The 17,148-nt window shown below is 44.6% G+C and overlaps 1 protein-coding gene across 1 annotated transcript in view; it reads left to right on the top strand.

Moving 5' to 3' along the window:
* POFUT1 (protein O-fucosyltransferase 1) overlaps positions 1-17,148 on the top strand; it is a 29,807-nt gene that overhangs the window by 6,613 nt on the left and 6,046 nt on the right. The window contains exons 3-6 of the mRNA XM_025986084.2: positions 487-669; positions 2,244-2,356; positions 13,415-13,607; positions 15,388-15,630. Of these exons, the coding sequence (XP_025841869.1) occupies positions 487-669; positions 2,244-2,356; positions 13,415-13,607; positions 15,388-15,630 (732 nt within the window). The remainder of the gene's footprint in view (positions 1-486; positions 670-2,243; positions 2,357-13,414; positions 13,608-15,387; positions 15,631-17,148) is intronic.

Genomic DNA, 17,148 nt, shown 5'->3' with positions numbered 1-17,148 from the left:
TGCTTCCCCACATCTTTTCCAGCAATTAAAGTTAAGCTTTTAAATCTTTGCTAGTCTAATGAGTGAGAAGTCATCTTGTAATTGTAACTTGCTTTTTTTCTAATTATTAGTTTGTACATCTTTTGAGTGTATTGGCTATGTGAATTTTCTTTGCTGTGTGTTGTTTGCTTCTATCCTTTGCTCACATTTTTCCCTTACATGGTTTTTTTTTTCATGTAGATCAGCAAGCATTTTTTTTTGAACACAAAAGATGTTACTAAAAAAAAAAAAAAAAAAAAGGTGTTACTATTTCTTCATTAATTGGCAGATAAATTCACCTAGCCTTTTTCTGTTCTAGTTTTGGTATCTTTTCCCAAAAGTTTTCCATTGGCTTATAGTCTGAACTGTCTGCGTCTTTGACTGTATGGTTTTGATGAATGTCTTTAAATTAGCCACTAGGATACTGAAGAGGGACCTCTGCCTCTCCTTTTGTACCTTTTCCTGTAGCTCCATGTGTCCTACCAGAAGTACTTCAAGCTGGAGCCCCTCCAAGCCTACCATCGGGTTATCAGCCTAGAGGACTTCATGGAGAAGCTGGCACCCACTCACTGGCCCCCCGAGAGGCGAGTGGCATACTGCTTTGAAGTGGCAGCCCAGCGAAGCCCCGATAAGAAGACATGCCCCATGAAGGTGGGTCTGGGGACCCTTTCTGCCTGTTCCATATCCTCTAGACCCCTGAGACACTATGATAGCAATATGTGGGAAAAGGCACTAGAAGGGCTTAGAGTAGAAAGATGGAGATTTAAATCCCATTTCTGACATTTGTCAGCAGTGTCACTTTGGGCAGAAGACCTTGATTCCTCTGAGCCTTTATTTCTACCTGCAAAATAAAGACACCAATCCCTGCTATGTCTCACTCATAAATATCAAAAGGACTAGGTCCAAGAGTGCTTATAATCTGTAAAGTGCTACATCAATAACAATACCATACTTTTTTTTTTTTTTTTCAGATGAGTAGAAGTGGGGGCGGGGAGGGGGCAGAGAGTGAGGTAGGAGAGAGGGAATCTTAAGGAGGCTCCACTAGCCTGATGACAGGAAGCTTGATCTCATAATCCTGAGATCATGACCTGAGCTGAAATCAAAGAGTCATACACCTAACCAACTGAACCACCCAAGTGCCCCAAATAATAACTAATACTTCAATGGCACTTACTGTATGCCAGGTACCATGCTAAGAGATTTACACATATTAACCCACTTAATTTCCAAATCGTTCCATGAGGGAAGTACTATTAATATCCCCATTAAAAAAAATATTTTATTTATTTATTTGAGAGAGAGAATTGGAGCAGGAGAGGGGGTAGAGAGGCAGAGGGAGAGGGAGAAGCAGACTTCTGCACAGAGCTCTGCTCTTCGCTGCACAGAGCAGGGAGCCTGACATGGGCCTTGATTCCAGGACTCTGGGATCAAGAGACAAATCTAAGACAGACGCCCAACCAACTGAGCCACCCAGGTGCCGCTTAATATCCACGTTCTATAGAGAGGATACTGAGTACAACACAGAGAGGTTCAATATTTTGCCCAAGGTCACATAGCAAATAAGCTAGGATTCAACCCTAGGTAATTTGACTCTATTGTCTATTTTCTTAACTTATATACTTTTCTGCCTGAGGCAGGTAAATAAGAAGCTGTCATATTTTACCAGGAGAAATCTGTAATTTTCTAGCACTTTGGGAATAAAACAATCCCCAGTATGTCTTTCAGTGCTAAAGTCAATGAAAGGTGGTTGGAGGAGCCATGAAATTTGAGAAAGGAGGCTGGGCTTATAGTCTGAACGTTGCCTTCATTTGATGTGTGACCTTGGGCAAGTGTCTTACCCTATCTGGGCCCTGGATTCCATCTTCAAAATAAGGGCATTGTGTTAGCTTGTCTTGAAAGTCTCTGGAAGCTCCAGTCCAAGATCCAAAGCCCAAATCCAAGGTCTGCTTCCTTCCTATATCCCCACCAGTGCTGCAGGGTCAGTGGGATGTGGTATGTCAGTGAGAAAGACTCCTTTAGACACTGTGGTGAACATCTGCTGGAAACCAGACAGAGGCCAAGCTGCACTCCTCAGTCCCCAGCCCAGGATTTACAAAGTGACATACTTTGAGGTGTTTCAACCCAAGTTTAGTCAACCAGGGGTCCCCCACCCACAGTTTCTAGGCCCCATCCCCAGAGGTCACTCCCACCTTCTCAGTAAGTCATTGATCACTCTCTTTCTGCAGGAAGGAAATCCCTTTGGCCCATTTTGGGATCAGTTTCATGTGAGTTTCAACAAGTCCGAGCTTTTTTCAGGCATTTCCTTCAGTGCCTCCTACAAAGACCAGTGGATTCAGAGGTACTTGGAGGGGACAGTGTTGCTGGGTTTAGGGGAGGTGCATGGGGCCCCTGAGCGTGGAGCACCATCCTGGCCCTCTCCCCCTCTACCACACCCTGATGTATGAGACCAAAGGTGCAGCCATTCTGTCTGTTGAACTTGGGATCCTGTGTGATCTCTTCCCATCTCAGCGCCTGACGCGGTGGGACATTGACCTGCCACAAGGTTGAGCAAGAGTTTATCAGCCGATAAAGGATGTCATAAAAAGAATATTGTGCAGTCACATGGGTCTCAATTTCCTCCTCGAGGCGTGAGAATCACTCCCCTGTTACCTTCCTCTTCACAGGGTGAAAATTGGAAGCTGCTTCTAGAGAAAAGCAACTTTAGGTGCAGCCTGAGAAATGATGTCATCCTGATAATAATTGGCTGTGCTTTATTAATTGTGCTCCAGTAGGCCCTATTAAAAAAAATAGGTTAGCAGGGCACAGGCACAAGCTGTGAAATATTTATAGAGCGTCTGTCATGTATGAGACATAGTACTCAAAGGCCAGAGGTGATATATAAAAATAAGGAAGACCCAGCCACAGCCTTCAGGGAGCCACAGGCTAGTTATAATGATGCTAACAAACAGAGCGCGCTTGCCTTGATGCTATAGCATGGCGAGAAGGAATGTGGGCTTGAAAGTTTGACTCAGGTTCGGGGCTGTGAGGAACATATGAATTTGTACATGGTCACCGCACTTGGCATCCTGGAGACCAAGGATAACCTGATGTAGAGAAAGGAATCTACGCTCAGGGTCAGACAGACCTGGGCCTCAGACTCAGCCCTGCCTCTTTCTTGGGTGACTCCGAGCAGCCTCTCCAGCTGTCTGGCCTGAATCTCCTTGTGGTTTAATGGAAGAAGCCCTGTGGTATCTGCCTCCTAGGGCATAGAGCGCATGGCTCATAGTAGGGGGCCAACCAATGTTAGCTGTTAATACTATTCACATTGACATGCTTTATTTCATACAAAACTTTGAGAAGCTTCATGAAGTGGGCATTATGATTGATTTCCATCCGATAAGGAAACCGTTCAAGGAGCTAAGATAACTTGCCAAGGGTAACCCAGCTGTTGAGAGGGCAGCTACAGTCAAATGTAACTCTAATAGGTAATAAGGCTACCATTTATTTAGTGCCTTCTGTGTACCAAACACTGTTCTAAGTTTTCATTTCACCGCCTAAGTCTTCTAAGGTGATAACTCATTTGATTTTTCCACAAGTCTGTGCAACAGAAGTTACTGTCTTCTGTGTTTACACATAGGGAAATTGAAGCAGAGAGGAGTGAAGTCACTTGCCCAAGGTCACACAGCTTGAAGTGGCAAAGGAGGGATTTGAACCTAGGCAGTCTGATTCCAGAGCACCCATTCTTAATCACCGTTGAGAATAGCTGTGCCTGTAACAGCTGCCAATTTCCACTTGGGACTTCTAAGCTCATTCAGGAGCTACTGAGGATACTTAGTCATGGCAGGTTCTATTCCCCTCCCTTGTGGTTGATCTCAGAGCATTCCCATTTGATCACCCCCTTGGTTCTCCTTATTCAGTTCTGAACGAGCTGGAGCTTTTTGCCTGAAGGTAGATCTGTTCTCAAAGGATGGAGATTTTTCTCCTATAGACAAAATGCCAGGAAAAACAAAAATGAAACCAGCTCTAAAAGCAGTTCTAAAAGCAAATTCCAGACAGCCAAAAATATCACACAATCCTAGTTAGAAGAGAAGGTGCAGTGCTGCATGGAAGCGCCAGTTAGGAAATGTTGCTCAAACACTTGTTCAGTGCCCGCACTGTCCTGTTTGAGTTCATTGTGTTGTAGGAGTTGCATGAGGGCTTGGGAACCTTTGTACCTTACAGCCGAATTTTGGGGAAAGGAAGATGATTAGGGAAGATGAGATCCTGGAGACAGTTTCAGAGTTAGAGCCACCTGGACTGCTGCCTTCCTTCACTCCTTCCTTCTACACATTTAAGAAGTACCTCCTGGGGTGTCAAGTACTGGTCTGGACCCTGGGAATACAGGCAAGAGAAAGGCCAATAACGTCCCTAACCTTTATGGAGCTGAGTCTAATGGGAGAGATACCGTGAATAAGTTTTTATATCAGATAATTCTAGAAGATACAGTGCTATGAAGGACATAAACAGGTGATGTGTGATTTTGTTTTAAGATTTTATTTATTTATTCATGGGCGACACACAGAGAGAGGCAGAGACACAGGCAGAGGGAGAAGCAGGCTCCATGCAGGGAGCCCGACATGGGACTCAATCTGGGGACTCCCTGGGCCAAAGGTAGACGCCCAACCCCTGAGCCACCCAGGTGTCCCGGTGATGTGTGATTGGAGGGCTGAAACCATGTCTCAGTCAGCTCGGGCTGCTGTAAGAAAATAGCACAGAGCGGGAGTGAGGGGGGTGACGCTAAAACTATAGTGTTTATTTCTCATGGCTCTGGAGGCTGGGAAGTCTGAGATCAGGGTGCCAGCATGGTTGGGTTGTGGTGATCTTTGCTTACAGCATTTTTTGCTGTGTCCTCACATGTTGGAAGAGAGAGCAGGCTCACTTATGAGGCACTAATCTCAACACGGGGGCTCTGCCCTGATGACTTCAACTAAACCTAGTGCCTCCCCAATGCCATACCTCCTAATATCACATTAGGGATTGGGACTCAGCTATGAAAGGGGTGGGGGCAGAGGGCAGGACATCAACATCCAGTCCACGAGAGACCTGAAGAGAAGGAGCCATGCATGGAAAAAGCTGGAGGGAAAGGTAGTCTTCATGGCAAGGACATAGAACACAGAGGCTCTGAGGCAGGAACAGGCATGCTTGCAGGTGGAGGGGCAGACAGAAGGCCAGTGTGGCTGATGTGGAGTGAATGAGGAGGGGAACAGAGGACTGTTCCATTGTCGGTTGCTGCAAATAAACCATTCCAAAACTTTGCTGCTCCCCAGCAGTGGGTAATTATTTCCCAGAGCTCTGTGGGTTGACTGGGCTTAGTGAGGCAGTTCTTCTGGTTTTTGGTTTTCAATTTCTCTCTAGAATCCCAGCTGTACAAAGTTTCAATCCATGTTAATTTCTTGGTATAGGGGATCCCTGGGTGGCTCGGCGGTTTAGTGCCTGTCTTTGGCCCAGGGCATGATCTTGGAGTCCCGGGATCGAGTCCCATGTCGGGCTCCCAGCATGGAGCCTGCTTCTCCCTCCTCCTGTGTCTCTGCCTCTCTCTGTGTCTCTCATGAGTAAATAAAATCTTTAAAAAAAAAAAAAATTCTTGGTATAAATATCCTTTAGAATACCCACTATGGATTTGTTTTTTGTTTTTTGTTTTTTTTTCCCCACCATGGATTTGGTGGGAGATTTTAAAGTGTTTTGTTTTTTTTTAAGATTTTTATTTATTTATTCATGAGGGATACAGATAGGCAGAGACATAGGCAGAGGGAGAAACAGGCTTGTTGCAGGGAGTTCAATGTGGGACTTGATCCCAGAACTCTGGGATCACGCCTTGAGCTAGAGGCAGACACTCAACACTGAGCCACCCAGGCATCCCAGATTTTTAAGTTTTAAATAAAAGAATTACATTTACCCATAATCCACCCTTCCTTCAAAAAGCACTCTTAGCAGCTTGGTATATATACTTCCTTCCTCCAGGTACTTTTACATACCTATGTACCTGTACAGATTATCTTAAAATGAAACTACTGTGTGTAGTTTGTAATCGAGTATTACTTAACTGTCTTTTCTGAGGAGCAATTGATACCAGGTTAGTAAATATTGCTAGTAGGATCAGTTTTAAATATAAACAAGCATGAAACTTCAAAAAACGGTTACTGGGGTATTTATGTATATTTGTGCCAATGGAGTGTGTGTGTGTATGATTTATTTCTTTACCTTTGTAACCACTTTTTAAAGTGTACAATTCAGTAGCATTAAGTACAGTGACATGTTGTGTGCTATGACCACCACTGTCCATCTCCAGAACTTTTTTGTCACTCTAGACAAAACCTCTGTACCCATTAAACAACTACTCTCCATTCTTCCACACATCCCTGTCCCATTTCTCTATTCAACTTTTCTATCTCTGAATTTGCATATCATGGGTCTCATGTAAGTAGAATTATATGATATTAGTCTTTTTGTGTCTGGTGTATTTCACTTAGTGTAGTATCTTCAGGTCTTGTCCATGTTCTATTTATCACAATCTATCTTAGTCCTTGTAAAGCTGAATTGTTCGTTATATGCATAGACCACATTTTGTTTATCTATTCCTCTGTTGATGGACATTTGGGTTAGCTGGGTGCTTCTTGCTTTTGGTCTCATATGGTTGCAGTCAGCTGTCAGCTGAGGTTGGAGTCTGAAAGCTCGGCTGAGCTATGTGTCCAAGAGGGCTCATTCATAGCTAGCTGTAATACTGGCTGTCATCTGAGAGCTCAGCTGAGGCAGTTGGTTGGTGCGAGTACACTTGACCTCTCCATGTGGTTTGTACTCCTGGCAGCATATCAGCCAAGTTCTGAGAGGGTATAACCAGGGAATGTTTCAGCCTGGGCCTGGTGACTGGGACAGTATCACTTCTGCTACATGCTGTTGGGAGGGAACATTGAGCCCATCTAGTGAGAGGAGGTTTGAAGAATTAATCTGCCATACAGGTGAGGAGATTGGAGAAGCGAGTTTAAACATTTTCTAAAGTAGCAGACGCTTGCTGTAGAAAGTTGTCCTCTGGGGGCAGAGGTCTGGGTATAGGGAGAATGGCATTGGAAAGCATCAAGCTCTTGCCCAGCTCACCGAGTGACTAGGTAGATTGCTTCTCTTCTCTGGCCAATGTTCCATCTGTAAAATGAAGAGGATGAGCAAGGTCTGTGACTTCCACACTATTCCTTAGAGTTCTTGAGAAGGGCCTGTAGTGCCGTGAGGCTGGCAGGGCAGGGTGAATTTAGAGGGACTCGGATCCCTTCCCCCACCATCTTTAACCAGTAATCCTCTTGTATATCAACTAAAAGTTTGGATGGCCACAGGTCTAGGGATAGCAGGCTTAATTTAAGCTACATGTTACAGAAAACCCCAAATAGCAGCAGATTAACAAGACAGAATTGCATTGTTTTCTTAAGTAAGAGAAATACTGGGATATCCAACCCACCGCTGGATGGCAGCTCCATTGTGTTGTCAGGACTCAGGCTCCCATCTCTGCCCAGCATCCCAGCGCTTTTATCCTCAGTGTCCTCTCACAGGGCTGATGAAGCTTTAGCCATAGCAACCTTGCCCCAGGCAGCCTGGAAGAAAAAAAAAGGGCAAAAGGGGGCCACAGCCTCACCTTTTTAAGGAACCTTTCTAGAAGTCCCATATAAACCTCTTGTATCTCATTGGCCAGTTCTTGGACACATGGCCATGTCTCAGCTGCAAGAAATACAGAGAAATCTATAATCTCACATTTACCATGTGTCCAGCTAATTCTAGGAGAAGGGGATAAGAGGTATTTCTTCCCTACTAGGGAATTTCTCAGAATCCTTCTAGCTCTGCTGCTTCTGAGTCTGTGAATACCCTGGCAGAGGTTTGATTCAGCAGATATTTATCACACATCAAATGTTGAAAGACCATCAACCATCATGCTGAACCATTTTCATGGCATGAGAGTAACAGGTGTATGGAGTTCTTAGGAAATTCTGTCACCATAACCATCATCATTGTCCTCTGGCTTGAAACCCACTGCAACTTTTTAGAAATTTAATTTAATGTGTTAGAGATTTGGCCACATTGATCATGTCAGCTTCTCTTGAAGTTTTCCGTTTTGCCCAAGTAAACACAGCAGTGCTGCAGTGGGCATGTCCCTTTCTTCACACCCAACCCAAACACCTCCCAACCGTCCAAGACCAGCTGCCACTCCCAGTCCTTAGCTTCTATGGGAGGACTCCCTGTCCTGCTTCTCCTTTGCTGCCTTATGCACACTGATATGCTCAGCAACCATCTTCCCCACTCAACCATCAGCGCTTATTGTTATCGTGCTCCCAGGCTGAGCCTTCCTCAGAGTCCATACACAGGCGATACGTAATTGGCAGGGCTGGGACCAGACTGAGACCTAAAGGATGAGGAGCCATCCCTGAAAAGAGTGGAAGAGAGAGAGGTAGTCCTTCATGACAGGGACATTGAGAGTAAGGCCCTGCCTCATTCATAGTCCTCCAGCCTTTGCACTCAGCATGGTGTTCACCTGCTATCTCATATAGATACTCTGGATGTTGTGCATAGAGAAACCAGCTGGGTGGGAGATCTCAGTAGTGTAGGGGTGGTGGGGAAGAACACCAGAGGTTCACTGCACCCAGCAGCAATAACATAGGCTTTTTTAGCTCGATGGTGACCAGGGTCAGATGGAATTGGTCAAGCTTTCTTTCCAAACAAGACCCTTCGTACTCCCTTTCATTCCAAACAACACTCTCTTCTTTCATTGGGAGTAAATGAGCATATCAGTTCTGTGCCTCTTGATGCTCATCAGGTCAGAGCTGATGTCCCAGTGGGGCAGCCATGTGCCAATCCAGATCTAGGGAGATGGGAAGGACATTCCAAATCTAGAATTCACCAAAGGCCTACAGGTTCTCTCCAAGAGGTCAAAGAGCGCACAGTTCCTGATTTATCCTAGTGTTCCACCCCCTGGGAGATCAGAAACTCTAGCTTTCCATTTGAAATCTTTAAGGTGACATCGGAAAGGAGTTTGGCTGAGGGCCTGATGGTAGTAGATGTTCAGCTCGTATACGCTTCTTTTTCCTCTAACATCTGACAATCTGGCCTGGTCTTTCTGGTAAGACCCCTGAATCCTTCTCATTCCCTCAATCATGTACTGCTTGTACCCATTGTGTGTTGAGACCCATGCTAGGGGCTAGAGATCAGAAACATAAAGTACAGACTCATTTTTTGAGGGGCTCATTGATGGCAGTAGAGTTGCTGGGAGTGAGGTACATAGTTAAGAATACAGGTTCTCTGGGCAGCCCCGGTGGCTCAGCGGTTGAGCGCCGCCTTCAGCTCAGGGCGTGATCCTGAAGTCCCGGGATCGAGTCCCACGTCAGGCTCCCTGTATGGAGCCTGCTTCTCCCTCTGCCTGTGTCTCTGCCGATCTCTCTGTGTCTCTCATGAATGAACAAAATCTTTTTTAAAAAAAATTTAAAAATTAAAAAAAAAAAGGAATACAGGTTCTGGAGCAGATAACCTAGATTTAAACCCCAGCCCCACCAATTCCTAGTTGCATGATTGGGCATGTTATTTAATCTTTCTGTGCATTGATTTCTTGATCTGTAAAAGGAGAATAACAATAGTGCTTACATCACAGGGCCCTTATGAGAACCAAATGAGTTCATACATGTAAAGCAAGTAGAATGTTGCCTGTCACATGATAAGGTTAGATAAATGATTCACATATATGTATATGTAAGATTATTATAATGAAATTAGTGTTATATAGAGACAGGATATCAATGAACACTTGCTTATTGCTTCCTTGACACAAGCCCTGGACCACGGTGTGTGGGAATTGTGGTAAGTAGAATTGCCAAGGCCCCTACCCTCATGTGCTGACAGTCGAGTAGGGAAGACGGTTGCCAAGCACAGTGTGCAGAAAGCAGCAAAGGAGAAGCAGAACAGAGAGCCCTCCCGCAGGAGCTGAGGATTGGGAGTGGCAGCTGGTCTTGGACGGTTGGGAGGTGTTTGGGTTGGGTGTGAAGAAAGAGGCATGCCCACTGCAGCACTGCTGTGTTAACTTGTGCAAAACAAAACTTCAAGAGAAGCTGACACTATCAACGTGGCCAAATCTCTTAACACATTAAGTTGAATTTCTAAAAAGTTGCAATGGATTTCATGTCATAGGGCAACATGACATACATGATGGTGACAGTCAGAATTTCTTTTTTTTCTTTTTTTTTAAGATTTTATTTATTTATTCACGAGAGACACAGAGAAAGAGAGAGGCAGAGACACAGGCAGAAGGAGAAGCAGGCTCCATGCAGGGAGCCTGATGTGGGACTCGATCCCAGGACTCCAGGATCGTGCCCTGGGCCAAAGGCAGGTGCTGAACTGCTGAGCTACCCAGGGATCCTCCAGTCAGAATTTCTTAAGAGCTTTCTAAGTGCCCAGTACTGTTCTAAATACTTTGCTTATATTAATCCATTTAATCTTCTCAAGAGCCCTGTGAGTTAGGAGCTATTATTAGCTCTATTATACAGATAAGGGAACTGATGCACAGAATGGGTAAGTCACTTGCCCAAGTTAGTAGGTGGCATAGTCAACATTAGCACAAGGCTGTCTGGCTTGACAGCCTGTGCCTTTACCATTACACTGTGAGAAAAACACACAGAATAATACCTTTTTGTACAAACAGTAAAAGTGTAGTCATGCATAAAGCCACAGCATCTTCTGGGAAGAGGAAGTAAAGGAAGGAAAGATGATAGGATAGACCTTTTATTTTGGTGTCTCTTTTTTAAAAAATCTGAAACAAAGCAAAGTATTAATATCTGCTAATTTGGGTCACATGTATGTGGATTATAAAATTATTTTCTGTATTTTCCTGTATGCTTTGAACTATTTAGTAACTTTTTTTAAGATCTTATTTATTTATTCATGAGAGACACAGGAAGAGAGGCAGAGGCAGAGGGAAAAGCAGGCTCCTCAAGGGGAGCCCGATGTGAGACTGACTCAATCTCAGGACTCCGAGACCATGCCCTGAGCCAAAGGTAGATACTCAATCACTGAGCCACCCAAGCATCCCACTATTTAATAACTTTTAATTGAAGATTTTGTTGAGGTAATTGTAGATTCACATGTTGCAAGAAATAACAAAGATAAAAACAAAGAAAGGAAAAGGGAAGGGAAGGGAAGGGAAGGGAAGGGAAAGAGGGAGGGAGGGAGGGAGGGAGGAAGGAAGGAAGGAAGGAAGGAAGGAAGGAAGGAAGGAAGGAAGGAAGGAGAGGAAGAGGTCCCAGATACTCTTTACCCAGTTTTGCCCATTGCTGGCATTTTGCAAGACTGCAGTACAGTATCACAACCAGGATGTTGACATTGATACAATCCACCCAACTTATTCAGATTTTCCTAGTTTACTTGTACTCACTTCTGTATGTGCACGTGAGTGTGTGTAGTTAGGTCTGTTCAGTTTTATACATATGTAGGTCTGTGTATCCATCACTTCAGTCAAAATATCCAAGCAGTTCTAACTTCACAAGGATCTTTTGTGACCAGTATATAACTGCACGCATGTGCCTAAACATGCACATGCACACACACACACACACATGGGCAAGGACACCCTAGCCCCTGACAACCACTAATCTCTTCTCCACTTCTGTTCTCCATTATGTCATTTCAAAAATGTTATATAAATGCAATCAGGGGTGCCTGAGTGGCTCAGTCGGTTAAGCGTTTGCCTTCGGCTCATTCGGCTCAGGGCATGACCCCAGGGTCTTGGGATCAAACCCCACTTGGACTCCCTGCTCCTTGAGGAGCCTGCTTCTTCGTCTGCCTCTGCTACTCCCCCTGCTTGTGCTCTCTCTCTCTGTCAAATAAATAAATCTTTTTTAAAAATAATAAAATATAAATAAATTTGTTTAAAAATAAGTAAATAGGGCAGCCCAGGTGGCTCAGCGGTTTAGTGCTGCCTTTGGCCCAGGGCATGATCCTGAAGACCCGGGATCGAGTCCCACATCGGGCTCCCTGCATGGAGCCTGCTTCTCTCTCTGCCTGTGTCTCTGAGCCTCTCTCTCTCTGTCTCTCATGAATAAATAAATATAAAAATCTTTAAAAAATAAAAATAAGTAAATAAATGCAATCAGTATATAAGATTGAGGGCTTCTCTCACTCTGCATAACTCTGATGAGATCCATCCCACATTGTTGCCTGTCTCAGTACTTTGTTTGTTGGTATTTCTGTGTCAGATTCCATGGTAGGATGCACCACAGTTTGGTTAACTAACTATTCACTTCTTGGATGTTAGAGTAGTTTCCAGTTCAGGGCTATTATGAATAAAGCTTCTATGAACATTTGTATACTGGTTCGTGTGTGAATATAGGTTTTCATTTCTTTGGGATAAATACCCAAGAATGCAATTGCTGGGGCATATCATAACTGCATTCTAGTTTTAGTGAAACTGTCAAACCATTTTCCAGAGTGGCTATGCCTATTTTGTAATTTTAAGAAAAGGTTTTTTTGGCTGACAGAAGGCAGTCCAAGTTGGGGCAAGAAGCATACAGAGCTCTGGAGCTTGAAAGTGCATTCAAGTTGATGGAACCATCAAGATGTTTGGCTTGCTAGGACAGACTCTGGATTTAGCTGAAGAGGAAGAAGCATAGGTTCATTCCTTACTCGTTCAGTCAACAGATATTCACTGAGCTCTTACATGTGCCAGACACTGTCTTAGGCACATGGAGGCACTGCCTTCAGAAGTCTGTGTCTAGCAGAAAAGACAGGGTGAAATAATTACAAAACGTAGTGTACAAGGAGGAAGGAGAGCCGTTGGAAGGGTATGATGGGCATCTGCAGATGGCAGGTGCTTTTCATGAGGGCAGGGACCATGCCTGTCTTGTTCTTCCCTGGGCCCTAGCACATAGTAGGCAGTCAACAAATACGTGTTAAATGTCGAGTGAATGTTCTCACCCAGTATACACATTGCCTGTGAGCATGACCTGTCCACAGTCCTCTGTAAAGCTGCTGCATGTCCCAGTCCTGCCATGTGGGTAAAAGGGCAGAGGTGCGGTCCAGACACCCCACCCTGGAGTGAATTACCACACCACAGATTGGAAGCCAGCATGACATACAAAAGGTTGGAATGCCCTACTGTAAATTTTTAATTGTTAAACAAGCAAAGAGGATTGTAAATTCCGTGCGGCGGGACAGTATTGTATATTGTGCCTGTTGTCACCCGCCGCAGTTCCTTATCAGCCTGTTGGGGTTTCACAGCCTCTCGTGCTTCTTGCATATTAGAGGGGCCCCTTTCTGCAGGGTCTCTGGGGTATGGTGCACCATCCTTTGCCCTGTGGGGGCAGCGACCAGGCTGTCTGTGTGTCCTCTGTCGTGACTTCCCCTTGTTCTGTCTCATGCCTAGATTTTCTCCAAAGGAACATCCAGTGCTGGCCCTGCCGGGAGCCCCTGCCCAGTTCCCCGTCCTGGAGGAGCACAGACCGCTCCAGAAGTATGTGGTATGGTCAGATGAGATGGTGAGGACGGGAGAGGCCCACATTCTCACCCACCTCATCCGGCCATACGTGGGCATTCACCTGCGCATTGGCTCTGACTGGGTAATTTTTCCCTTCCTTTCATGGCCAGCATGTCCCTGATTAGGGCCCATGCCTATGGGTATTAAACATTAAACACTTAACCCACTGCACAGAATCCCAGCCAGAGTAGAGAAGTTTCACTCAGCCAAGTCCACAGGGCAGTGTTCCATAATCCTGCCATAGACACATCAGAAATATGGCTCCAGATGCTTGCTTGCCAGCCCTCAATTCTAACAATGGCCACTTTTGTCCTTATTTTGCAGATGGATAAATAAAATCAAGCTAGACTCCAAGTTAGGCAACAAGCCAGAGAAAGACCCACAGCCCAGGAGTCCTGTGGTCCAGCTCAGTGTTTAGCCAGTAGACTCTTTGTTGAAAAACAGGCTCTGGAGATTGGGTGGGGCTCCCAAGAAATGAAGATGTCATCTTCCAAATTTGGAGGCCACTTAAATGTGCAGAAACTTCATCAGATTATCTTCTATATGAAAATAATAGGGGAAATGTAGACAGTCTCCTTAATTTACATAAGATATGTGTATGTCTGTATGTTAGAAATGCTCATTGCTAAAGACTTGAAAAATATTGCAAAGCATAGAAATTAGATCAGAATTCACTCAGAGTTGTTCAAGGAAGTACAGTTGACCCTTGAATAACATGGGTTTAAACTGCCTGGGCCTGCATACATGCTGATGTTTTACAGTGCAGGGGTGTACATGGGTTTTCTTTTCCTAATGACTTTCTTGTTTCTAGCTTCCTTTATTGTAAGAATACAGTATATGATGGATATAATATATAAAATATGCATTCATTGACTGTTTATGTTATCAATAAGGCTTTGAATCTGCAACAGGCTATTAGAAGTTAATTTTTGGGGAAGTCAAAATTATATGCAGGTTTTTTTTACTGCAGGGGGTGGTGGCCCCTATGCCCTGTGTTGTTTAAGGGTCACCTGAAGTCACACATTTATGCACTTGACTCCCTTCCTGCCCTCCTTTCATAAAGAAAAGAAACCAGGCTCAGAATATCTTGGCCCAGAATAGAGTGGTTTCAGCCAATCCTTTAAGAAACAATTTTCATCTATACATACTTAGAACATAAAAAGATATAAGATGTTATATTTTTATAGAGCAAGCATAACACTAAACCAAACTCAGATAAAGTCAATTCAGAGGAATAGAGCTCATTCTCACAAACATAGATGCACATACCCTAAGTAGAATATCAGCAAGTAAACTCCAGTAATGTATTAAAGAGCGTACAAGTAAACTTTATCCCAAGAATGCAATGAAATTCACTATATTAGCACCCAAAGAGGAAAAATCATATAATCATCTTAATAGAGGCCAGGAAAACATTTGATAATAGTCAATACTCATTCATAATTAAAAAAAAAAAAAAAAAAACACCTCTTAACCAACAGGGAATAGAAGGGACCCACCTTAACTTGATAAAGGCTATCTCTCCGAAACCCACAGCAAACATGTACTTCATGGGAGCTAACAGAAGTTTTCCCACTGAAGTCAGAGATCAGATAAGGCTGCCCATTATCACCACCATGGTTCAGAATTCTACTGGAAGTCCCAGATAATATAAACACTAAGAAAAAAATATTTTGTAGAACGCCAATATGCCACTACACAGAAACAACTATTACTCTTTTGATACATTTTCCCCTTTCCGCAGTTTCTTTTTTAAAAAACACAGTTGAGCTTCTGTATAGCCTTTATCCACTTAGTGGCTCTTGCTTCTGGGTTCCTGGGCCGGCTGCTGTCTTTAACCCTGTCCCCTGACAACCCCACAGAAGAACGCCTGTGCCATGCTGAAGGACGGGACCGCAGGCTCCCACTTCATGGCCTCCCCACAGTGTGTGGGCTACAGCCGCAGTACGGCGGCCCCCCTTACCATGACTATGTGCCTCCCCGACCTGAAGGAAATCAGACGGGCCGTAAAGCTCTGGGTGGAAGCACTGAATGCCCAGTCGGTCTACATCGCCACGGATTCCGAGAGTTATGTGCCTGAGATCCAAGAGCTCTTCAAAGGGAAGGTGTGTATGGTCCCAGTGGGGGTATGGGAAAGGGAATCAAAGGGAGCTCCAGGGTGGTCCCACTGCTTCCTCTGCATGCTTCATGTCCTCCCTACACTTAGACACCCACTTCTGCTCCAGTGCCTATCCTTTCTTTAAAGCCCGACCCATGGGTGGTGCAGCGGTTTGGCGCCTGCCTTTGGCCCAGGGCACGATCCTGGAGACCCGGGATCGAATCCCACGTCGGGCTCCCAGTGCATGGAGCCTGCTTCTCCCTCTGCCTGTGTCTCTGCCTCTCTATCTCTCTGTGACTATCATAAATAAATAAAAATTAAAAAAAAAAATTAAAAAAAAAAAAAAAATAAAGCCCGACCCAGGGCAGCCCCAGTGGCGCAGCGGTTTAGCGCCGCCTGCAGCCTAGGGTGTGATCCTGGAAACCCGGGATTGAGTCCCACGTCAGGCTCTCTGCATGGTGCCTGATTCTCCCTCTGCCTGTGTCTCTGCCTCTCCTTCTCCCTCTCTGTGTCTCTATGAATAAATAAGTAAATAATCTTTAAAAATAAATTTTAAGGGGATCCCTGGGTGGCGCAGCGGTTTGGCGCCTGTCTTTGGCCCAGGGCATGATCCTGGAGACCCAGGATCGAATCCCACATCAGGCTCCCGGTGCATGGAGCCTGCTTCTCCCTCTGCCTGTGTCTCTGCCTCTCTCTCTCTCTCTCTCTCTCTCTCTCTTTCTGTGTGTGTGTGTGTGTCATAAATAAATAAAAATTAAAAAAATAAATAAATAAATTTTAAAAAAATTTAAAAAACAAACAAAAAAAACAAAGCCCGACCACCTTGGCACATTCTCTCCTGGTTTCCCTGCACTCTTATAGCTGTTGTGTCCCTACTGGAGCTATCACAGCAGTTTATCACATCTGCTCTTGAGGCACTGTCTAGCCTGCATGGGGCTGGAAATACGGCCCACTTCCTAAGAGTTATGCTTCCTTAACAGTAGAGTCCAAGGGTAACTCATTGTTCTGTCCCTCGGCATCTGGGGCCTTGCCATCACCAACATCTAGGACAGTGCCTAACACAGTAGATGCTCAGTAACTGTTGAATAAGGATGTGAAGAGTGGGTCCTTGGGAGAAATCTGGTGGAGCAGAGAGATTAATGGCCTGGACTCTGGAACCAGAGAACCTAGGCACTACTCACTATACAGTTTTGTGCAAGTTACTTGAGCTCACTGTGCTTCCGTTTCCTCTTCTGTAAAACGGCCCTGAGAGTAGTCCTATCTCACTGGGTGGTTGTGAAGGTGAGATATAAAAAAAACTAAAACAGATCCAGTACAAAACTAGTCCTCGATAATGTTAGCAGTCACTGATAGTAGGAGTAAGTGGTTGATGAATAAAGGGAAGGCTCTTTTGTGCTTAGTAAATGCTTAAGGAAATGGTGAAGAGTAAATATTCAGCATGTGACTAAAGAGTGGATGTGATTGGTGCTGTGTCAGGGAAGGATAGGTATTAAGTAAGTATATATCAATAAAATGATTAAATTAA

The sequence above is a fragment of the Vulpes vulpes genome, chromosome 14, assembly GCF_048418805.1.
Source record: "Vulpes vulpes isolate BD-2025 chromosome 14, VulVul3, whole genome shotgun sequence".
NCBI lineage: Eukaryota > Metazoa > Chordata > Mammalia > Carnivora > Canidae > Vulpes > Vulpes vulpes.
Note: the sequence above shows the minus strand (reverse complement) of the source record. Positions and strands in the feature narration are given on the sequence as shown.